The 25084-nt window shown below is 39.1% G+C and overlaps 1 protein-coding gene across 1 annotated transcript in view; it reads left to right on the top strand.

Annotated features, from left to right (window-relative positions):
- LOC149461208 (uncharacterized) overlaps positions 1 to 25084 on the top strand; it is a 329662-nt gene that overhangs the window by 279809 nt on the left and 24769 nt on the right. The window contains exons 181-195 of the mRNA XM_089678641.1: positions 370 to 396; positions 2503 to 2694; positions 3569 to 3674; positions 4041 to 4060; positions 7114 to 7137; positions 7357 to 7459; positions 10454 to 10497; positions 10601 to 10706; positions 11325 to 11420; positions 13332 to 13369; positions 14681 to 14701; positions 16254 to 16365; positions 20190 to 20288; positions 22918 to 22940; positions 24952 to 25057. Of these exons, the coding sequence (XP_089534767.1) occupies positions 370 to 396; positions 2503 to 2694; positions 3569 to 3674; positions 4041 to 4060; positions 7114 to 7137; positions 7357 to 7459; positions 10454 to 10497; positions 10601 to 10706; positions 11325 to 11420; positions 13332 to 13369; positions 14681 to 14701; positions 16254 to 16365; positions 20190 to 20288; positions 22918 to 22940; positions 24952 to 25057 (1117 nt within the window). The remainder of the gene's footprint in view (positions 1 to 369; positions 397 to 2502; positions 2695 to 3568; positions 3675 to 4040; positions 4061 to 7113; positions 7138 to 7356; positions 7460 to 10453; positions 10498 to 10600; positions 10707 to 11324; positions 11421 to 13331; positions 13370 to 14680; positions 14702 to 16253; positions 16366 to 20189; positions 20289 to 22917; positions 22941 to 24951; positions 25058 to 25084) is intronic.

Raw genomic sequence — 25084 nt, 5'->3', positions numbered from 1 at the left:
TCTTCCCACATGAAGCATCTTTTTAGTTTTGCTAATTTAATGATTTTTTTTATTGCATATCATAGTAAAGCGTATTATAATTATTTTTATTGTTGTTGTTGTTATTGCTGTTATCAATATTAGCAATATATTCCCCAAATTATATTTATTTACATTCCCCATATATATTTGCTTTCCATCTGCAATTCTTGTTGGCTAAAATATTGAGACAAAAAAAAAAATAGATCACAATCAGTATAAACAGAGCATGTAAATGCAATGAGTACATTTGACTGGACCTTATCCATATAGAATTACACTGAGAAAACACGACTGCATTTTAACATGCTTTTAGCTGTATCTGACATTTTTCATTTTGTTCATCCATAGAACCCACCCACTCCACCTCCACCTCCAGTAAGTTATACTAGTTGTTATCTTTATAGCCTATAGCCTTTATAATGTTTTAATGGTCTAAGAGAGCAGTGTGGACTCTGGAGCTCAAGTCAAGTAGAAGATACATTGAGAGAAATACATAGACTGGCAATAAGGAGCTCTCCTTCAGAAAATGCTAGTTACCTGTCATCCCTGCTTATCTGGTGGAGCCTTATGGAGCCACTGACACAACTCCATAGTCTGTGCTTTGTTTGATGCATTCAGGTTCCACTGATTTAGAAAGTATTGAAGAGGTCAGCAATAACAGTCTACATACTATATATATTTCCCTGTACATGTTCCTGTACTCTAGAAGCTGTGCCCCCCCTGCCCCAAAAAGGCAAGAATAGGCAAAGGACCTTAAAGTAGAACTATAACCAATTTTTTTTCATTTTGGATAAGCAGTAAGGAAGGGTTATAACCCCTGTTCGTTTTTTTGCCAGCTGTGTCCAATTGGGGAGATTTGCCTTCACTACCCGTCCGATAGCCCAAATAAGGAGGGAGAGGAAATCCCTGCAAATTAAGGGAATCCCTTGGGGCCCCCATGTCACCAGAACTTTAATAATAAATCCTAATGAAATAATGAAACTAGGTAGAAGATAATAATACTTTTAGTTGGACTATGCTTACATCCATAACCAAGACATTTTCTTTATGCTTGATGGTTTTACACATTTATGTATGCACTTACACACGATTGCTTTTCTGTTTCCAAAAGCCATCATGCACGGATATACTCTGTGCTCCTGTGTCCTGTGAGATGACAGGTGCCACCCCAGTTGTAATGGAAGCTCCTTCTGGCGCTCGCTGCTGTCCAGTCATTATCTGCCGTAAGTTGAATTGTGCAAAGAAATGTATTGTTAGGTAACAATGTTAAAAAGTTTTAAAAAAATGAATTCCAAAGCTTTCCAGTTAATTGACAGTTTTCATTTTACCGTAAAGCATAGCAGAGCTTTCTTTACAAAGGTGATTTGCTTTTATCGCAAATCCTTCCACCCTCTCAAAAAAAAGTGTTTATTCCAATCATTGTTTATGAAGCTGGGCCAACTGTACAATCATATATCGAATTAATCCAAACTGCCTATCTCCATTTCAGACTAGTTAGCTTTCATCAGTGCTGTGTATGAGAGTTCATGTCAGCATAACCTGTCTGTCTATATGTTATCATTCATTTCAGAAAATACAATTTCTTGTTCCTTGAATATATGCTTACTGTTTAAGGTGTTGTCTATTTTTATATGCAGAATGTCAAGAACGATGTGATCTTCCCACATGCGATGATAACAGGCCACCACTGCTGCTTGGAGACCCCGAAACACAGTGCTGTCCTGAACATCAGTGTCGTAAGTGTCTTTATAGCAAGAGAGTGGGGGAACTTTGCAGCAGGCCTGAATTTGCTACCTATAGAAAGTATTCATAATACAGATGTATTTTTTCTAATGCAAATTCTAATTTGATCATTATTGTAAGCTGAAAAATATTAACTATACCTTATATGAGTACCAGTGCTTCACAGTATAATAGTCTTGTGAGTGTCAAGTCCAGCCAATAAAGCTTGGTGATGCCTGGACTGCTGCAGTGAGGGAGAATGAAATGATCCGGTCTCATCTGGGCTCCAGACTATGAGTTATGCAGCAGTCACTTCTTCTGCTACTTCTGCTGATGCACCAAAGTAATCATCATGGATTTACATTTTCACATAGTTAGTCTGGCTGAAAAATGACAAAAGTCCATCCAGTTCAACCATAAAAAAAGTTATAATCCTATACCCACAGTTGATCCAGAGGAAGGGAAAAACTCCTAGCAAAGCATGATCCAATTTCCTCCTGCAGGGAAAAAATTCATATCAATTTTTTGTTAGATTATATGTCTTACTGGAAACTTTATATTTGGGAAAAAAGGGTGTGGGGGGTGGGTGCGTTTTTCTGTGGCATCTTTGCGTTGGGTTTCAGTTGACTTTTTCTCAGAACTCTTATAGATTGAATAATACACTAACTCAATTCATACTTCTTTTACTCCAGCAGTGCTTTCTCAGCATTTCCAGTTGCACCCACCTGCTCTGGTTATAATTTTAAAATTATGAAATAGGAGAAGGCAGTAGAATTCTATGGAAAGGGCATAGCCAGGAGCTCCAAAGGGAAGATGTTTTGCCTTGATTGCCATATGTGTAAACATGCATGCTTTGGAGTGTGCTACATTACCATTTGCTTTATAATATTTTCTAATGCTGTTTTGTGTATTTTTTTTTCTTTTTCAGCACCTCCACCACCTCCACCTCCTGTAAGTTTTCACCAATCAAAACACTTAATAGTCAAGTTCAACCAAAGCTCATACTTCAGTTTTGGATGGACATCAGCACTTGTTTTCAGGGTGTTTTCTAATGGCAATATATCCCCACTATAGTTTCTGGCACCACCTTTCCATATGGCCTTTATAATGGTGAAAATGGGTGTCATGCTAGATTTAATATATATTTCTAATACTGTAGAAAATATACCGATAATTAGCACTCATCAATGTGTGCGTGACTCTATAGTAATGGGCTAAGTAGTTAGGTGAGTTCAGGAACTTGTGAAAGAATATCTGATCACCAAGAAAAAAAGAAAATTAAGAATTCCAGCCAAAATTATTCCTCCATTACTACAATATATATTTTTTGGTTGCTTATTTAATCTATATCTTTCGGTGTGAGATCAGCCAACGCTCTGAACAAGGTAGCATATTGCAATTATCAAGGAAAAGTATTTATTACTTTGCCCAAAATTTTCTGGAATATTCACAGCCTTTCTTCATTTTTAATATTGTGAACACAGCTGTTCTGGTAAAGTATATGCTCAGATGGTTTCTATTCGTAAAGCTTGCATTAGATAATATTCCCAGCATACACTTGATGCCTGAGTAGCCATGTGCTTTCAGTGCCACACACTATATTATGTTGTTATGTACTGTACAGAGAATAACTGTTATATAGCTTCCTTGTTGCACTGCACCTTCCAATAGCACTGAAATTGAATTTGCAAGTTTTCCATCACAGACCTACTCTGACATTATATTGAAGCAAAGTATTTTTCCTAAGCAGGCCTAGTAGTGATAATTGTACTCCATACCATGTCCCTATGACCATTCTAATAGTACACCTCTCTCTATATTGTAGCCTTCATGTAGTCACGTGACCTGCGCTCCTGAACCCACTTGTGAAGACAATGAGTATAAGATTCAAACTCCAACTGATGACCCTTGCTGCAAGGCATTCTTTTGCAGTAAGTGCTGACCTTCATTATGTAATTTCGTTGCATTCTTTATTTCCAAAGAAAAGCTTTACAATACAAAAGAGCAAGTAGACAGAAATAACAAAGTAAGAGGGTGTGAAAAAATATTTGAAGATCAAGGGAAGGCTGCAAACCATAACATCTGCATCTACTGCCATTTGAGTTAAAATTTGATTGGTGGCTACTGGTCACTGCACTGCACTGCACTTTTGCATTGTCTGATTGAAGAAATCTGTTGTGTTATTTGGATGTTGATATTCTACTGCTGTTTATATACTGTATATGCTGTACACAGTTGTAAGTTGCTTGCTGAGTTATGCTAGATGGTAATCACATGTACCTCTTTTTATTTTTCAGTTCCTATACCAACAACTCCCGTAAGTACAAAAAAAGTAGAATGTATAAAATCTGATTGTAGTGTAGCACTACCCCCTTAGGAGTCGATGAAGTTATTGGGTCCCCTTATATTCCTGCGCAAGCAGGCAACATGCATTTTCTTCAGACTTGCATTCCAGAGACAGTAAACAGTCCTTGAGCTTGTTTTTTTTAGTTTTATTAGGGGTATTAAACAGGGATGGGGTTGAGGGTGTTCATGGGATGCCCCAGGAACAGTAAACTGAGGACAACTTCTTAACAACTACAGTTGTGTTCAAAATAATAGCAGTCAGACATCACTAACCTGATCAATCACTGTTTTTGGCAGAAATGATATTTCTACATGGCAAATAATTTACTAGCAGGTGTAGTAGAGTAATAGAAATCCAACAGACCCAACAGTCATGACATGCATGCTGCTGATTCTGTGTAATTGAGTCACTAATTCAAAGGGGCATGTTCAAAATAATAGCAGTGTGGAGTTCTATTAGTGAGGTCATTCATTCTTTGAAAAACAGGTGGCAATTATTGACCTTATTTAAGGAAGGAAGGCAGCAAATGTTGTACATGCTGGTTGCAGTGCATTTCTATCTGAAATTCTGAGGAAAATGGGTCGTTCCAGACATTGTTCAGAAGAACAGCGTACCTTGATTAAAAAGTTGATTGGAGAGGGGAAAACATATAAAGAAGTGCAGAAAATGATAGGCTGCTCAGCTAAAATGATCGCAAATGCTTTAAAATGGCAACCAAAACCTTAAAGACGTGGAGGAAAGCAAAAAACTACCATTCAAATGGATAGAAGAATAGTCAAAATGGCAAGGACTCAGCCAACAATCAGCTCCAGGAAGATCAAAGAAGGTCTAAAGTTACCTGTGAGTACTGTTACAATTAGAAGACACCTATGTGAAGCCAAGCTATCTGCAAGAAGCCCCCACAAAGTCCCACTGTTGAAAAAAAGACGTGCTGAAGAGGTTACAATTTGCCAAAGAGCACATTGACTGGCCTAAAGAGAAATGACACAACATTTTGTGGACTGATGAAAGTAAGATTGTTCTTTTTGGGTCTAGTGGCCGGAGACAGTTTGTCAGATGACCCCCAAACACTGAATTCAAGCCACAGTACACTGTGAAAACAGTGAAGTATGGTTGCACAAGCATCACAGTGTTGGGCCTATTTATCGCATACCAGGGATCATGGATCGGTTTGAATACATCAGAATACTTGAAGAGGTCATGCTGCCTTATGCTGAAGAGGAAATGCCCTTGAAATGGGTGTTCCAACAAGACAACGACCCCAAACACACCAGTAAACGTGCAACATCTTGGTTCCAGACCAACAAGATTGACGTTATGGAGTGGCCAGCCCAATCCCCGGATCTTAATCCAATAGAAAACTTGTGGGGTGACATCAAAAAATGCAGTTTCTGAGGCAAAACCAAGAAATAGAGAAGAACTGTGGAATGTAGTCCAATCATCCTGGGCTGGAATACCTGTTCACAGGTACCAGAAGTTGGTTGACTCCATGCAACACAGATGTACAGCAGTTCTCAGAAACAGTGCTTATACAACTAAATATTAATTAGGTGATTCAAAGGAAAGCAAAATCTTCAAACATTTTTCAGTTTATATAGTGAATGTTTGAGTTTGTAAAGAAGAATACAAACACTGCTATTTTTTTGAACAGTCTAATATTCACTTTTCTTCAATTTTTTTAGAGGAACAACACAAATTTGATATATTTTTTTTCATGTTTTGATTTGGAATAGAATGTGTAGTGTTCCCAATGCATTTGTGTGTATGAAAATAAAAGCTATTAGAAGGATTTTGAGCTTTATTCACTTTTTTCAACACACTGCTATTATTTTTAACACAACTGTATGTACAAGTTCAAAGACACAAAATTCTCTTTTGGGAGAGCTCTCCAGCCTCTCCTGGTGTACCACCCCAGATCCCAAATAAATCCTCTTCTCATCCACCTGCCTGAGGGAATCCCTGGGCAAGGGTATCCAGTGGCTGCCACTTTAAAATTAAACAGTCCTGGGTAAGGAGTTAGTCATGTTTCCCTCCAGAATTCCATCTCCCTTTATCTGGCCCAGGGGATGTAGGATTACTCTGTCCTTTTCTCTGAGCTGGTTGGGTTGGTGGCTGCCTTCACGCCCTCTGCTGGACTGGCTCTTTTCCTGGCTCCACAGGTGGTCCTCTCTCTGTGGATTGGTGAGGCTGAGTGATCCTCTTTTCCAGGTCTTAGCCTGTAGGTAAGCCCCTTTCCACTAGGCCCCCACCCAGGCTCCTGCATCTCAGCCTTTTCCTACATCATCCACCTGAATACTCCTGCTACTGAGCAGGAGCTCTCACTCTTAAAGCCTCCTGGAGTCCCTTGAGTGTGGCTGGAGTCCCTTGAGTGTGCAGACCTTCCCCTCTTCACTCCCACCCACTGCTTCTAGAATCTTCTCCAAGTTTCTAGTACGGGAGGGTATCAGGGAACTTACCTGCAGATCCTTCAGCCCTAACCTAAATTTAACCCATCTGACCCATGCCCAGGCTGCTACTCAGCCTTCCTATCTAAAGGTTTAAAACAAACCTGTGCTGAAAAAATCCTGCACTGTTATTTGCTTTTGTTTAGGTGTGTCACTACCTATTATTTGTATCATATATCATTGTATTATTTGTGTATACATATGCTGTCTGTGCTCTTCCTGAACACAAACATTTTTAATAGAAATTGAATATATGCAAAAAATGGTCAGGTACCATAAAGAGTGAATGTGATTGGCAAAATACATATTTATTGGTACTAGTAAATAGGCTTGTCTGCCCCTACCCACCACAATGCAATCTTGTATGCCTTAGCCTCATCTACATATACAGAGGCTGGAGCATTGGGATGCACTGGCACCTATTTGTGTATGTACTGGTATACACTGGCACTTTATGGTGCCTACACCTTTGCAATACCTTGTTATTCTTTTTTTTGTGGCCCTTGTTTAATATTGCCATTGATAAAATATATTGTATATAAATATTTTGTTACACATTTGTTTTTGTTTTTTTTACAGGCTACCCCTCCTCCTCCTGTGACGGTAAGTTTTTTTTTTATGTCCTGATGAGCAAACTGATAGCACCCTAATAGATTTGTATGGGACATCTCCAATTATGTTCATAGCCTCCACATTTTCAACCAGGAATGTAAACTCCATCTATTTCTAATGTGGGACTAAATGCTCTCCTATCTCCAAGACGTTGTGCATATTGATTGTCAAATAAATGTGATCTGATCTTGTAACTCTCACTCCCTACAGCCTTGTGAAAGCAGCGGATGCCTACCAGCAGACTGTAGAGATGGTGAAATAATAGTAGAGACGTCAAACGATGATAATCCTTGCTGTCCCACATACACATGTAGTAAGTACATTGCTGGAACAGTTCTTTTTAGGGATCATAAAAATTATGTAAATTGCTTACACTGCAGGAAGTATATAAATCTCAGGATATGTTTGAATTAAAAAAGTTTTATATTGTGAAATTTATACACATTTTTCAGAAATAGACTGAAGAACTGATGCATTTTTTGATCTCACTTTCCTTCGCATCTAGACATGAGCAGTATTACAGATCCCAAACACCACTAGCACCCTCTTTTACTGCTTTCTTGTGGTTTACATTAGTATGTATTAATAAAGACTTTAAAGTGAATATAAATGTTTAATGAGAATAACCTGGGAAAACCGTTTCATTATTAGGTGCAAACAAACTTGGATCCTTTTATTTGCTTTTAAAGAAGTGGAGTGTTTAAGAATGGCTGTATAAACAAGAAATATTCTATAGCTTCTAATAGCAGGGCTGTTTAGGTCTTGAAATTTAACCAATTATTGTGTTCGGTCTTTGAAACAAGAAGGGCTGTATGCAAATTATATATTAGTTTGTACTGGTTTAAATTTGGAGCATTACAGATTATGGGGTTTGAGGATCTCTGTGTTACTACTAGAACTTGGGGAATTCTTGTTTATTTATTTTAATCTTAGACGTGGCACATATACAATGTACTTGTCTTATAACATACATAGAGTAAATACCAACTATTGCACTCTTTAAAAAAAAAAAAAAAAAATAAAGCATTCAGTTATGCACCATTTTACCACACTGACCACATAACATAGACATAGATATAGTGTGATATCAGCTAAGGCCTATCGTGTGCATGGGCAATAAGAGCGAGACCGATGGTGTACTTGAGCAATGTAAAAGTGAAGGAGCTGTGGTGTGCCTGGACAATATAAAAGAGAGACTTGAAGTGTGTCTGGGCAATAAGAGAGACCAGTGGAGTGCCTGAACAGTGTAAAAGAGAGAGACTTGTGGTGTGCCTGAGCAATATACACTCACTGACCACTTTATTAGGTACACTTTGCTAGGACCGGGTTGGAACCCCTTTAGCTTTAGGAACTGCCTTAATTCTTCGTTTACATTCAAAAAGGTGTTGGAAACATTCCTCAGAGATTTTGGTCCATATTGACATGATATCATGCAGTTGCTGCAGATTTGTCAGCTAGACATCCATGATGCGAATCTCCTGTTCCACCACATCCCAAAGGTGCTGTATTGGATTGAGATATGGTGACTGTGGATGCCATTGGAGTACAGTCAACTCATTGTCATGTTCAAGAAACCAGTTTGAGATGATTTGAGCTTTGTGGCATGGTGCGTTATCTTACTGGAAGTAGCCATCAGAAGATGGGGACACTGAAGTCATAAAGAGATAAACATGTTTAGCAAGAATACTCGGATAGGCCATAGCATTTAAACAATGCTCAATTGGTACTAAGGAGCCCAAAGTTTTCCAGGAAAATATCTCCCACACCATTACACCACCATCCTGAATCGTTGATACAAGGCAGGATGGATCCATGCTTTCATGTTGTTTACGCCAAATTCTGACTTTTACCATCTGAATATCTCAGCTGAAATCAAAACTCATCAGACCATGCAACATTTTTCCAATCGTCTACTGTCTGATTTTGGTGAGCCTGTGCGAATTGTAGGCGGTTTCATGTTAACTGACAGGAGTAGCAACCAGGGTGGTCTTCTGCTGCTGTGCCCATCTGCTTCAAGGTTTGACATGTTTAGCATTCAGAGATTGTATTCTGCATACCCTGGTTGTAACAAGTGGTTATTTGAGCTACCATTGCCTATCAACCAGTCTGCCCATTCTCCTCTGACATCAACAAGGCATTTTTGTCCACAGAAATGCTGCTCACTGGATATTTTCCCTTTTCGGACCTTTCTCTGTAAACCCTAGAGATGGTTGTGCTTGAAAATCCCAGTAGATCTGCAGTTTTTGAAATACTCAGACTAGCCCATCTGCACCAACAACCTTACCATGTTCAAAGTCACTTAAATCCTGTTTATTCTGCATTCTGATGCTCAGTTTGAACTTCAAGTCGTCTTTACCACGTCTAGATGCCTAAATGCATCTAGTTGCTACCATGTGATTGACTGATTAGCAGTTTGTATTACTAAGCAATTGAACAGCTATACCTAATAAAGAGGCCATTGAGTGTAAAAGAAGAGACCTGTGGTGTGCCTGGGCAATATAAAAGAGAGAAACTTGTGATGTGCTTGGACAATAGAAAAAGGAAACTTGTAATATGCTTGGGCAATATAAAAGAGAGAGACTTGTGCTGTGCCTGGGCAATATAAAAGAAGAGACTTGTGCCGTGCCTGGGCAATATAAAAGAGATACTTGCTGTAACAAGCAGGGCCCTCTGTTTCCTCTTGTACTAAATTGTATTGTAACTGTAATGTCTACCCTCATTTTGTAAAGCGCTGCGCAAACTATTGGCGCTATATAAATCCTGTATAATAATAATAATAGATATGTTTAGCAATGCAGGCATTTACATACCCCAAATAAAGCTACAGCTTATTTAGCTGGAAATGGCCTTATACAGGGGTTTGTGCATTAAAGCTGGAGAGTGCAAAATCAGCCTCACTTCTGTAGAGAAACCAATTAGCTTCTAACCTCAGCTTTTTCAATTAAGCTTTGGCAATAAAACCTGGAAGCGTATTCGTTTCTATGCAGAAGGGAGCCTGATTTTGCACTCTCCAGCTTTAGCAAATAAACCCCACTGTTTCTTCCCATATGTGAAGTAATGGTGCAGCTTTTTGAACCAGTCATGACACAGCCGGATAAAAGGTGGAAGGACATAGTGAAAAGATGGTGGAGTTTCCTGTCAACAGGACTCCAGTACCAGAAAGTAAAACAGCAGTGAACATTGCATTTGTGCTAAGGAGTCCAACTCCAAAGATGCCATAGGACAGCTTTGCAGCAAGCTCACACGAGTAATAATAGTAGTAGTAGTATAGTTTCCTGTTTAATGTGAAATGTATCATTTTCTACAGTACCTCCACCACCGCCACCACCTACTCCTGCAGTGAATACACCTGTAAGTACCGTTCTGACTTAAGTAATATCTTACCTATTTATACTGGGTGAAATGCTAACAGTTATGTGTAACAACCAATATTTATTCTTTCCATCTTTTCCAGCATAAATGTCATGGTGTCACATGCAATGTGCCTTCCTGCTTACGGAACGGAGAAAGAGCAGTCGAGGTTGACACCACGGACCCTTGCTGTCTAGCATATGAATGTCGTAAGTGTGATTGTGGACTCTTTTTGGAGCAAATGACAAGGAAACTGTAATGATTTAAAGTTTGTGAATCAATATATTTTCAAAACTGATTTTTTTTATCCACTTTTATTATTTAAATGCGGTTTTATATTAAAAAGTAAAAGTCCAATCCAGGATGCACCAATGACACTGCTCACTGTGGGAAAGAGCAGAGAAGAAGGTGTTTGCCTTCAGACTCCTTCTCTATGATTTAAACTCTCTAGTGCCCTGTGTGAAGAGCAGGCAAGGAGGCAGAGAGATGGGGATAATTCATTCTTCTGGGTGGTTGTTATACAGCAAAGTTTCTCTGTAGTTTTGACGTGAACAATACACAGCAAAGATAATATTAACTCAGTTAATGAGGTGAGGCTGTGTTCACATGAATAACCTTTTTCACGTGCAAGCAAAATGCAAATGTTTTATTTAAATTCCTGAAAGATTGCACACGAGGGGCAATTAAAGGTTCTTTTTGGCCAATCAAATGATGCATCTTTCTGTATGTAATGAAGGTAAATCTTTCGGGCTTAGCTTAGCCTTCACTCTCCAAATGACTGTCTGATAAAACGGAATAAATGAATAAATATGTGTTTTGTTTTACAGAGTGTGACCCATGCCCACCAGCTCCTTTTTGTGATGGTGCCGATCTAATTGTGAACTTTAACTTGGAGGCAGAATGTTGTCCAATATATGAATGTCGTAAGTAATTCTATACATTTTCCACACTTAAAGAAGACCTCTCAAACAAAGGCCATTTGCATCTAGACTGTCCTCTTCAAAAACCCCTCAGCAATATCAGAGAAAGAACAACTCTACAGTGTGAAAACAAGCACTGCTAATGGGTGCTCATACTTCAGTCATTTACATACAGAGTAATTAACAAAAATCAGCACCTCTCTGTGGGTACCATTGAATATCTGTTGTTTTAGGGTTCAGGTCTAAGTCATGCAAATAATATAAGAAACATGACATTTTCCCTCCAATGCCATGTGACTTTGTAGGCAAATATCTGCAATATAGTACCAACCGAAAAAGACTTGACTAAGAGATGCTGGGAATGCTACAGTTTACATTTTTCCAGTCCTTTTTCCCAGGATTTTAGTATTAAGACATGCTATTTGTCAGGTACTGACAATTAAAAATTGTAATTGTAGGGTTTCTCATGAGAATGTATTGTAATATTTATGAGTTGGGTAGGTCAGAAAGATAAATCATAATTTTAGAACAGACATTGCAGGTTCCATTTGCTAAAGGGATGGTGAATGTTCATTTGAGTAAGGTAAATTTATGTTCATTTTCAGTAACCTATCATGTGAAAAGGACACTTAAAAGAAAAATTCTTTTTGCTGGATCATTGAAGTGAACACAGGTTCATGTATTTGACTAAACAAAGTGAACATTCACTTTTCACAAAGCAAGCATTCTTTATTCTTTTAGATCTTTGCCTCCAGTGGTTCTAGAAGCTAAAGGTTTTTTACCTTAACATATTCTCTACATGCAGCTCCCCCCAGTATCCTCTTATACTTACCTGAGCCCAATCTCAATCTAGTGATGTGCACCAGAGAAGTAGCTCACCTAGCTCTCTCCCTGCTCATTGGCTCAGAGACAGCAACCAGTGAGGAGGAAACGTTAGTGGGGCTCAGGAGCAAGTATTCATGACTGCCCTCAGAGATAGCTGCTTGCTATGAGGACACTCAGCCAGGAGCACTGGAGGAGGACCCAAAAAGAAGAGGATTGAGTCTTCTCAGTGCAAACCCTTTGTACAGGGCAGGTGTGTATTTTAATTTTAAAAAATTGGAGCATTTACAATCAATTTAAAATCTGCAAAAAAGAACCCTGAGTTTTTTTGATCATCCATTTCCTAAACTGAATTAAACTCCTTCATCATATTGGTAAAATACTGTATCTTACAATACCTAAAAAAGAAAAGCTTTATTTGAATCCAAGCTTACCATATAATACTGCCTCTGACAATTACCGAAAATCAACAAATGTTTTGGTGTTTAAATAAATTCATTGTTTTTTCTAGCACATCTAGTAATCAGACATATAATACAGAAATAAGAATTTTTAGGATTTTTGTGACTTCTGCCTCTTCTTCATGTAATTTCTGGGAAGATATGGACCAGATAATTATACAGTACAAACCTCCCTATACTGCTTGGTGTCAGTTTAATTTAGTGTGTGTGTATGTGTGTGTGGGCACAGAAACAGATTTTTTTTAGCAGGGAGATCTGTTGTTGCTGATGGGGTTTATTGTTGCTGGGCTGGTATTTTGTTGCCGGGGCCCATTTTTGCAGGAGGGTCTATTGTTGTAGAGCATTTATTGTTACTTGGGGACTGTTGTTATATGTGCAGGCTGAAGGGGATCTATTTTATTACTTTTATTGTTATTAATAGCAACCTCCATAGAAATTACTTAGAACCACAAAATGATACTTGTTTCTGTATTCTCTAAAAGGGGCTTTACTGGGAGGTGGGTAGGGGATGGAACCAAGAGACAGAGTTAAGGGGTGACTCGGAAGGGGGGGGGTTCCTTTACCTATTCTCTAAGAAAAAAAGCTCTGCATAAGAGTATCTAGAGCTGATGTTTTTCTCTTTACATTTTAGCACCGCCAACAACACCCCAACCACCTCCACCCTTTACCGTAAGTCATTACTCAATATTCTACTCACATGAAACATCATTTAAATGTTGCTACTTTTATGATTTTTTTAAAATGATATATCATTGTAATGTGTATTATTAATATTGTTGTTATTGTTTTTATTAACCACTTGCCCTGAGGATTTATCCCCCTTCCTGACCAGGCCATTTTTTGCGTTACTGAGCTGAGTTACTTTAACTGACATTTGCGCAGTCATGCTGCACCCAAATGAAATTTACGTCCTTTTTTCCCACAAATTGAACTTTCTTTTGGTGGTATTTTTTGCGCTATAAAAAAAACCTGCCATTTTTGAGAAAAAAAACCAGTAAAAAAAATTTTAAAAATTATATTTTGTCATAAATGTAAGCTAAAATGTATTCTGCTACATGTCTTTGCTAAAACAAATTCCAATACGTGTAAATTATTTAGTTTACGTGAAAGTTATAGCGTTTACAAATGGTGGTATAGGTAGTGGAATTTTTTTTTTCAACTAGTAATGGCAGCGATCAGCGACTTATAGCTGGACTGCGGGACTGCTGCAGACATTCTGACACTGGGGGGAATTGACTTGGTGTCACTGACATCCCCAGTGACACCAATACAGTGATCAGTGCTAAAAAAAAGCACTGACACTCCATTAATGTCACTGAAAAGGAAGGGGTTAACATGAGGGGTGATCAAAGGGTTAACTACTGTATGTGCAGGGAGTGTTTTACAAGGGGGTGGTGTGTTGGTGCTTCACTTTAAGCACACTGCTCTGGATGGCTGTGTTGTGCACAGTCATACAGAGCAGTGTGCCAGAGCAGACAGGGAGGAGGACTGTTAGTAAACAAACCAGTCTTCCTCCCTGTTGGTGATTGTCAGAAATCACCGGGTGCGTAACTAACAGACGGGACCCGGTGATTGACAGCCGCACTCTGCCTCTACCCGGAAATGCAAAATCATATATATATATACGTGATTTTGCACACCCATTTCTGCTAAAGGGTGGATGGAAAGCAGTTAATATTAGTAGTGTGTTCCCCAAATTATATTTATTTGTTGTCCCCAAATATATTTGCTTGCCATCTTCATTTCTGGATAGCTAAAATATTGACTTGAGAAAAGAAATAAAACACAATCACTATAAATAGAGCATGCAAATTTGACTGAACCTTATTCTATTGAATTAAAATCATGCACATTATTATGTTTCTTTAAAATTTAACATATGATACAAAATATGTCTGTTGTCACAACACTATCAAAATACAACTGCATTTTAATATAATTGTACTCGTATCTGACATTTTTCATTCTGTTCATCCATAGATCCCACCCACTCTACCTCCAGTAAGCCCTACTATTTGTTATCTTCATAATGTATATATGATGTTTTAATGTACTAAGAGAGCAGTGTGGACTTTAGAGTTTCACTCAAGTAAAAGATACATTGAGAGAAATACATAGACTGGCAATATGAATCTCTCCTTCAGAAAATGCTAGTTACCTGTTATCCCTGCTTATCCAGTGGAGCCTTATGGAGCCACTGACACAACTTTTTACTTTGTGATATGTTTGCTGCATTCAGGTTGCTCTTGATTTAAAAATTATTGAAGAGGTCAGCAACAACAGTTATTTACTATATAGATTTTACTGTACATGTTCGTGTACTCTAGAAGCTATTCCCAAAAAAGACAAGCATAAATAAAGGACCTTAAAGTAGAACTATAAGTAAATCTTTATTCATTTTGGATAGAGTAAGGGAGGGTTATAATCCCTGTCATTTTTTTGCCAGCTGTGTACCATGGGGAGATTTTCCTTTATTTTCTGTCTCACAGCCAAAACAGGAAGTGAGAAGAAATCCCAGCAATCCCTTGGGGCTCCCACGTCACCAGATCTAGGGTCCCATTGGAGGATTTCCTCTCTTTTCTGGGAATGGCCCAAGATATGGGATTTTCTTTTACTTTCACTTTCAAAGATAATGGTCAACAGGACAAATATAGAGAGTGAATCTCCCTAACAGTGACAAACACAGCAATAGAACATGACAGGTCTCCACAACTAATAAAGAAAAGCTTTGGTATACTTTATTTTTTGTTAAATAATAAGCATGCCATGCTCACCTGCTCTCTGCAGTGTTTTTGCACAGAGCATCCTTGAGCCTCCTCTTCTGCTGTCCCGTGCCAGCCCTCCTGGCTCCCCCTTTTTGGCAAGTGCCCCCCATAACCAACCGCATGAAGGCTTCCTGTAGCTGATCCTATCCTCATTACTGACACAGTGGCTGCCATTTGATAAAACAACAGAGCTTTGCCTTCTTATGTCTGACCTGTCCCACAGATGACTGGTGATTTTATAACTGAGCGGTAATAGTCAACAAGCAGCAGGAGAGGAGTAGGAAACACAGATCCACAGAATGAATGAAGCAGAAGCAGGGAGAGTCTTGCTCTGCAGATCTTCAGGTACAGCTTCCTTTCCAAAAAAACAGAACAGTGAGCACCACAGTAGTGATATCACCAATTCTCACACCAAAACTCAGAAAACTTCAAGTCAGAGGCCACAGTGCCTTAGATGAACTCACATTGCAGATATAGAGCTATAAAACAGAGATCCTTAGAAATTGTCACATGTCAAGAAGTGCCCTGCTCTTTTCCATGAGGAATTTAAGGCAGAGTACATTTTTTGGGGGATACTGCTTAGGTGCAAAATACATTTTTAGCTGTTTTCCCTATTAGATAGCAAATCTTTTTGAGTTCATGTCCACTCTAATAATGAATCCTAATGAAATAATGAAACTAGGCAGAAGATAATAATACTTTTGGTTGGACTAGGCTTTTGATGATTTTTGATGATTTTTCACATATATGTATGCACTTACATGTGATTGCATTTTTGTTTCCAAAAGCCACCATGCTTGGATGTGCTCTGTCCTCCTGTGTCTTGTCAGAAGATGGGTTCAGTCCCAGTGGTAATGGAACCTTCTTCTGCCACTCGCTGCTGTCCAGTTATTGAATGCCGTAAGTTGAGTTCAACAAAGAAATTTATTTTTAGATAACATCGTAAAGAAGTAAAAAAAAATAGTTTCATTCAGATAGTACCATGTACCCGAATCCTTGTATTTGTTCACTGATAGCTCTGTACTATGTAATAGACACAACTCTTGATCCAGTCCTATCTTTATCCCAGAAATTATCCCAATTAAATGAACCATTGTATCCCAAAAACCTTGAATCTTTGGGCACTCCCACCATATGTGATATAACGTACCTATCTTTCCACACCCCCGCCAACACTCTGGTGTATTTTCCCCACTCATTTTGTATTCAACGTTCGGTGCAATGTGCCATCTTGTTAAACACTTATAGTTTACCTCCACCTTTCTTATGCTTACATTCTCATGTGTTAGTCTATATATTTTTCTCTGTTTGTCTTCATCTATCTCTATTCCCAAGGCCCTTTCCCATTTTACTATGTAAAATGTGTGTGTGTCTAACTCAGTGAGAATCTTATAAACTGTTGCCGTGCCCCGTTTCCCATCTCCACGTGATTCCAACAACCTCTCAAACAAATTCCAATCCTTTCTCAATCTCAAAGGTTTCAGAAGACTCCCGACAAAGTGTTTTAATTGATGATATCTCCACTTGTCTATCTTAATCTTCCCTTTTGTCCTTTTTCAACTCCTTAAGTGTTCTCAATTCCTGCCCTTCCATAATATCCCTCAGTTGAATATCCTCCTTTTTAAACCATTTTCCTGTGTTCTCCTCCCTACCTGGAGGGAAATACTCTGTGTTCCTCAGTGACATTAATTGTGAATTAAAATCCCATTTCATAAACTTGTGCAGTTTATCCCAAACCTTTAAAACATTTAATGTATAAACACTCGTGGTATTTTTTAATCCTCTATATTGTGCTGGTACCCATATGATTTTACTCGAGTTAACTCCGCTTAATTCATTTTCAATCTTGACCCACCTTTTCTCCTCTGGATTGTGTGTCCAGTCATAAATTCTTGCTAGAACTACTGCTCTATAATACCTTTTAAAATCTGGCACTCCCAATCCTCCCTTCTCTTTATTTCTACTCAACAAATCATAAGATATTCTAGGTTTTTTATTTTTCCATATGTATCTTGTTAACATCTTTTTAATTACCTTGAAAAAAACCTCCGGAAGTTTAATTAGGATCAGCTTAGAGGTGCCTAAGAGAGAGAAGAGGATTGGGTAGAAAGAGTGAACCAGATATGTAAGATGGAGAAATTGTATTATATGCAAGAAGACAAGATGGGGTTATATTACAGGAAGTGGGGAAAATGTGAAGATTTTGTGCCCAAGGTGAAATATATGAAGCAGTAGAGAGTGATATGTGAAAGTACCCCTTATTTAGGAAAAGATGTAATGGAGAAATGCAGAGTGGGTGGTTTTATTATTGGGGGAAGGGTGGGGGAAGGGTGGGGTCAGGGTGGGTGGGGGTATTAGATAGGTGGTGGGGAGTAATGGGAATGAAGATAGAAAGGGATATAACTGATGGTTTTGTATGTTATATGAGAGTAATGATGAAATATGTATTTTATATGGAAAATTAATAAATATTTAAATAAAAAAAAAGTTTCAAAGCTTTTCAGTATATGCACAGCTTTCATTTTACTGTAAAGCAAAGCAGAGATTTCTTAATGAAGGTTATTATCTCAAATCCCTCCACCCCCCGCCAAAAAAAAATGTTTGTTCCTATTTTAAGGATAGTAAGCAGAGCCATACCAATCATTCTTTATGCAGCTGAGCCAACTGTGCAATCATATACAGTATAGAATTAATCCAAACTGCCTATCTCCATTTCAGGCCGTTATCAGTGAAGTGTATGAGAGCCTGTGTCAGCATATCTCATCTCTCTACAGTACAGTACAGTACACCCCTCAGATTTTTGTAAATATTTTATTATATGTTTTCATGTGACAACACTGAAGAAATGACACTTTGCTACAATGTAAAGTAGTGAGTGTACAGCTTGTATAACAGTGTAAATTTGCTGTCCCCTCAAAGTAACTCAACATGCAGTCATTAATGTCTAAACCGCTGGCAACAAAAGTGAGTACACCCCTAAGTGAAAATGTCCAAATTGGGCCCAAAGTGTCAGTATTTTGTGTGGCCACCATTATTTTCCAGCACTGCCTTAACCCTTTTGGACATGGAGTTCACCAGAGCTTCACAGGTTGCCACTGGAGTCCTCTTCCACTCCTCCATGACAACATCACAGAGCTGGTGGATGTTAGAGACCTTGAGCTCCTCCACCTTCCGTTTGAGGATGTCCCACAGATGTGCAATAGGGTTTAGGTCTGGAGACATGCTTGGCCAGTCCATCATCTTTACCCTCAGCTTCTTTAGTAAGGCATTGGGCGTCTTGGAGGTGTGTTTGGGGTTGTTATCATGTTGGAATACTGCCCTGCGGCCCAGTCTCCCAAAGGAGGGGAATCATGCTCTGCTTCAGTATGTCACAGTACATGTTGGTATTCATGGTTCCCTCAATGAACTGTAGCTCCTCAGTGTCGGCAGCACTCGTGCAGCCCCAGACCACGACAATCCCACCACCATGCTTGACTGTAGACAAGACACACTTGTCTTTGTACTCCTCACACCTGGTTGCCACCACACCATCTGAACCAAATAAGTTTATCTTGGTTTCATCAGACCACAGGACATGGTTCCATTTATCCATGTCCCTAGTCTGCTTGTCTTCAGTAAACTGTTTGAGTGTTTTCTTGTGCATCATCTTTAGAAGAGGCTTCCTTCTGCAATGACAGCCATGCAGACCAATTTAATGCAGTGTGCAGCGTATGGTCTGAGCACTGACAGGCTGACCCCCACCCCACCCCTTCAACCTCTGCAGCAATGCTGGCAGCACTGCTACGTCTATTTCCCAAACACAACCTCTGGATATGATGCTGAGCACGTGCACTCAACTTCTGTGGTCAACCATGGAGAGGCCTATTTTGAGTGGAACCTGTTCTGTTAAACTGCTGTATGGTCTTGGCCACCATGCTGCAGCTCAGTTTCAGGGTCTTGGCAATCTTTTTATAGCCTTGGCTATCCTTATGTAGAGCAACAATTTTTTTTCAGATGCTCAGAGAGTTCTTTGCCATGAGGTGCCATGTTGAACATCCAGTGACCAGTATGAGAGAGTGAGAGAGATAACACCACATTTAACGCACCTGCTCCCCATTCACACCCGAGACTGGCTAAATAGGCCCCATTTGGACATTTTCACTTAGGAGTGTACTCACTTTTGTTGCCAGCAGTTTAGACATTAATGGCTGTGTGTTGAGCTATTTTGAGGGGACAGCAAACTTACATGTTATACAAGCTGTACACTCACTACGTCACATTGTAGCAAAGTGTCATTTCTTCAGTGTTGTCACATGAAAAGATAGAATAAAATATTTACAAAAATCTGAGAGTTGTACTAACTTCTGTGAGATACTGTATATGTTATCTTTAACTCCTTGGCATTAAGCATACGTAAATATGCGACTTCTCGGTGGCTGGGCCTTGGCACTGAGGGGCCGCATGTTTGCGTACCCAATGTAAACAAAACATGTGGTGAGAGTGCGCACTCTATGCGTTCCTGGCACATTTACCAGAGTCTCACGGAATGATACCAATCGCTACTTTTTGATCATGTGACCACTGTGACAGTCACATGACCCTAAACCACGCCCCACCTCCCGACGTCATAAACCTCTTAAAGGGTCTGGAGGCAGAAGCGCCAATTGTTAATTTCAGAAAATACAATTACTTGTTCATTGAATACGTGCTTACTGTTTAAGTTGTTGTTTATTCTTTATATGCAGAATGTCAAGATCTATGCGATATTCCCACATGCGATGATAACAGGCCACCACTGCTGCTTGGAGACCCCGAAACACAGTGCTGTCCTGAACATCAGTGTCGTAAGTGTCTTTATAGCAAGAGAGTGGGGAATTTTGCAGCAGGCCTGTTTTTGCTACCCATAGAAAGTATTAATAATATAGCTTTAATTTTTCTAATGCAAATTCTAATGTGATAAATATTTTAAGCTGAAAAATATTAGCTACACCTTATATGAGTACCAGTGCTTCACAGTATAATAGACTAGTGAGTGTAAAAGCCTGTCCTAGCCAATAAAGCATGATGATGGACTGCTGCACTACTGGATGAAATGATCAGGTTTCATCTGACCCCCAAGGCTATGGGCTATGTAGCAATCACTTCTGCTACTTCTGCTGCTACACCCTTGCCACTGATATTAAAAAGAGATGATCATGGCAACTAGTCAGTTAAAAAACATCAGTTAACACGATTAATATTAGTGTTTTTTGATCATGTATTGTTAAATTATATACAGTTGTGACCAAAATTATTCAACCCCCAATGCTGTAAAGGGGTTTAGGGACTATAGTGTACATTTGGAATTGTATTCAGAATCAAATCCTACAAGGACGTTGTAACTACCCAAATGCAACTAAAATGACATCAATTGTTTATGTAATACAGTAGTAAATGGTTCTTATGTGGTTTCTTCATTGCCACAATTATTCAACCCCTTAAAGACTACCACTCTGAAGAACAGAGGTTCATACAGGTGCTTTCCATCAGGTATTGAAAACACCTGTGGATGTCACCGAGCAGCAATCAAGCATAATAAGCACCAATTAGGCAGCTTTAAAATGACTGTGATACTCAGCTCCTTCTAGACATTTACTGGTGTGGTTACAAACATGGTGAAGGCAAGAGAATGGTCCAGGAAGACAAGAGAAGAGGTGATTTCTCTTCACAGGAAGGGCAATGGCTATAAGAAGATTGCAAAGATGTTAAACATACCAAGAGACACCTTAGGAAGCATCATTCGCAAATTCAAGGCAAAGGGCACTGTTGAAACGCTACCTGGTCGTGGCAGAAAGAAGATGCTGACTTCGACTGCTGTGCGCTACCTGAAGCGTAGAGTGGAGAGAAGTCCCCGTGTGACTGCTGAGGAACTGAGAAAAGATTTGTCAGATGTGGGTACAGAAGTTTCAGCCCAGACAATAAGACGCACACTGCGTAATGAAGGCCTCCGTGCCAGAACTCCCAGGCGTACCCCCTTGCTGTCTCCAAAGAATAAGAAGAGTCGACTGCAGTATGCCAAAAGCCATGTGGACAAACCACAAAAGTTGTGGGATAGTGTTCTGTGGACTGATGAAACAAAATTAGAACTGTTTGGGCCCATGGATCAACGCTATGTTTGGAGGAGGAAGAACAAGGCCTATGATGAAAAGAACACCTTGCCTACTGTGAAGCATGGTGGAGGGTCAATCATGCTTTGGGGCTGTTTTGCTTCTGCAGGTACAGGGAAGCTTCAGCGTGTGCAAGGTACCATGAATTCTCTTCAGTACCAGGAGATATTGGATGGAAACGTGATGCAGTCCGTCACACACCTGAGGCTTGGGAGACGTTGGACCTTTCAACAGGACAATGATCCCAAGCATACCTCCAAGTCCACTAGAGCATGGTTGCAGAGGAAAGGCTGGAACATTTTGGAGTGGCCATCGCAGTCACCAGACTTAAATCCGATTGAGAACCTCTGGTGGGACTTAAAGAAAGCAGTTGCAGTGCGCAAGCCTAAGAATGTGACTGAACTGGAGGCCTTTGCCCATGAAGAATGGGCGAAGATACCCGTAGATCGCTGCAAGACACTTGTGTCAAGCTATGCTTCACATTTAAAAGCTGTTATAACTGTAAAAGGATGCTGTACTAAGTACTAAGATTGAATGTCACTTGGGGGTTGAATAAAACTGATAATGCTGTGAGCACAGAAAAGACATTTGTGGTTATTTCATTATAACTGTTATGTTATATTTGTCTGACCTACAAGTGCCTCTTTAATGTAAATGTAAGCAAGATGACTGAATGATCAAAAGCAATGTCAAACTGGCCAAAACACTCAATTTCAGTGGGGGTTGAATAATTTTGGTCACAACTGTATCTATCTTACTGGAAACTATTTTATTCTGTCAGTTCATTATTAGTTACTGACTTGGGAACAGAGTGGTGAGGGGCTGTTCTTTGTCATTTTTGCATTGGGGTTTAGTTGACTTTGTCTTAGAGTGCTGGAAGATTGAATGATACATCTACTGTATTAATACTTCTTCTACTCCAGCAGTGATATTGCAGCATTCCCAGTGGCACCCACCTGTTCTAGTTATAATTTTAAATTATAAAAAAAGGAGCAGGCAGAATAGAACTTTGTGGCAGGGGCATAACCAGGAGGTCCAAAGGAAAGATCTTTTGCCTTGATTGCCATAGGTCTAAACATGAATGCTGTAAAAAAAAGGTTTTGTCAGAAAGCTCATTGCTGCTCTTCTGTTCTCCATCAGAAATCTCTTGTGGCCTTAATTCAGTAAGAGAGTGCAAAGCAGAGTAACCCCCATAACAACACATTAGATGTTAGTTTCCTTAAACCAGATCACTGAAAAATGAATTGTGATGGGTTATTGTGCTACATAACCATTTGCTTTATAACATTTTCTAATGCTGTTTTGTGTATTTTTTTTTCTTTTTCAGAACCTCCACCACCTCCACCGCCTGTAAGTTTTCACCAATTAAAACACTTTATAGCCAAGTTCACCCAAAGCTCATACTTCAGTTTTGGATGGACATCAGCACTTGTTTTTAGGGTGTTTTCCAATGGAAGGCTGCTATAGTTTCTGGCACCACTTTTTCATATGGCCATTCTAAAGCTGAAAATAGGTGTCATGGACTGTTCATCTAATCGATGTCTTTAGGATTCCAGAGATTAGTCGATACTCTGGAAAAAATAGTATATTGTAATTATCATTGAAAAGTGGTTATTACATTGCCCATAGCCTCTTAAAAGCTTTAGTAGCAGTAGTGTTTATCAGAAGGAAAAAAAAAACCCAGGGCCTATGCGTCCAGGAGCAGCAGCGTTTTGGCAGAAAAAAACGTTAGACGCTTTCACCAAACAAAAAACTTTATAGCCAAGTTCACCCAAAGCTCACTTTTAGATGGACATCAGCACTTGTGATTCAGGGTGTCCTCCAATGGCAAGATATCCCTACCATAGTTTCTGTCACCACCATTCCATATGCACATTATAAAGCTTAAAATAGGTATCAGGCTAACTTTATTATATATTATATATTATATTATAATACTGTAGAAAATATACAAATAATTAACACCCATCAGTGTGAGCATGATTCTCTAGTAATGGGCTAACTAGTGAGGTGAGTTCAGGAACTTTGGAGAGAATATCTGATCCCCAGAGTCCTCGTGAAAAAAAGAAAAATTAGAAATCCAGTCAAAATTATTCATCCATTACTAGAATTTAATTTTCTGGGTGCACTGCTCATTTAATCTATGTCTTTCGGTCGGGGAGGGATTTCAGAGATTAGCCAATTCTCTGGAAAAAAAAATATCATATTGTAAATATCATTGAAAAGTGGATATTACTTTGCCCAAAATGTGTTGAAATATTCACAAACATTATTAATATTTTGAGCACAGCTCTACTGGTAAAGAGCACACTCAATATGTTTCCAACCATACCGCTGGTAAATTAGGCACTATGACACCCGATGGTCTGAATGAAGACCTAAAAGTGCATAGTGTGATATGATATAATTTTTGGCACATTTATATATTTACATTGTCTGGCACATTTATAGAATATGCACGTTAATATGCATACGCTTCGAGTATGTGTGTATGTATTTATGCACAAATATACACATAGAGGGTTTTCAATTGAAACTCATTCCTTTTCATTCTGGTGAACTTTATAGTAATCCCTATGGTTCCCTAACATCACTTTGCCTAATTCCTAATGTGGTATTTATTGTTACTCCTAATATTAGGTTAATAATAGAAATCATGCTTTTTTAATTTTATTTATTATCTCTTTATTTATTTTTGTCCATTAGTTGCTATATTTAATAATTTGTCTAGTGCTATTATATTAATATTACTGCACTTGTTTGTGTTGCTGTGGCAAGGGTATTATTGATTGCTGCATGTTCCGTTAAAATTCTTCAGATCCTTCTGGGTCTAGTATTTTAAATCTTGCTTAGCACATTTGCCATATGACTTTGACAAAGCACTAAGTGTGTGAAACGCATCATCATGGCAACCAGGACATCCCTTGGATGTTTGTAGACCAAGCCTCGGTTCCCTGAGTGTTTGCGGCTTCTATTCTGGCCATCCAGCGGTCCACCTGAGGCCGATGTACCAGAACATCACTTCTGGTGCACGTACCAGGCACACACCACTGTACACCCTCAAGCCTTGTTACTGCCAATTCCCAGCACTTCCTTCGTTGTGAACATCACCTCTTCCATCTGAGGGTTCTCCATCAGTCCCCATGCAAGCCAGTATGCAACATCTCTATTTCCCATGCCATCAGCAGGTCCTTTGAGTGAGTTTGCAACATCCTTGATTCAGTGTCCTATATTATGTTGTTTTGTATTGTATAGAGATTACCTGTTATAAGGCCTCTCTGTACAACAATAGTATTAGTGATTGTACTCCTTAACATGTCCCTATGACCATTCTAATAGTACACCTCTCTCTATATTGTAGCCTCCATGTAGCCACGTGACCTGCGCTCCTGAACCCACTTGTGAAGAAAATGAGTATAAGATTGAAAGTCCAACTGATGACCCTTGCTGCAAAGCATTCTTCTGCAGTAAGTGCTGACCTTTATTATTTTATT

The sequence above is a fragment of the Staurois parvus genome, unplaced genomic scaffold, assembly GCF_062004578.1.
Source record: "Staurois parvus isolate SC_StPar_1 unplaced genomic scaffold, SC_StPar_1.0 ptg000207l, whole genome shotgun sequence".
NCBI lineage: Eukaryota > Metazoa > Chordata > Amphibia > Anura > Ranidae > Staurois > Staurois parvus.
The sequence above is the reverse complement of the archived record's forward strand: the minus strand, read 5'-3'. Positions and strand labels throughout refer to the sequence as shown.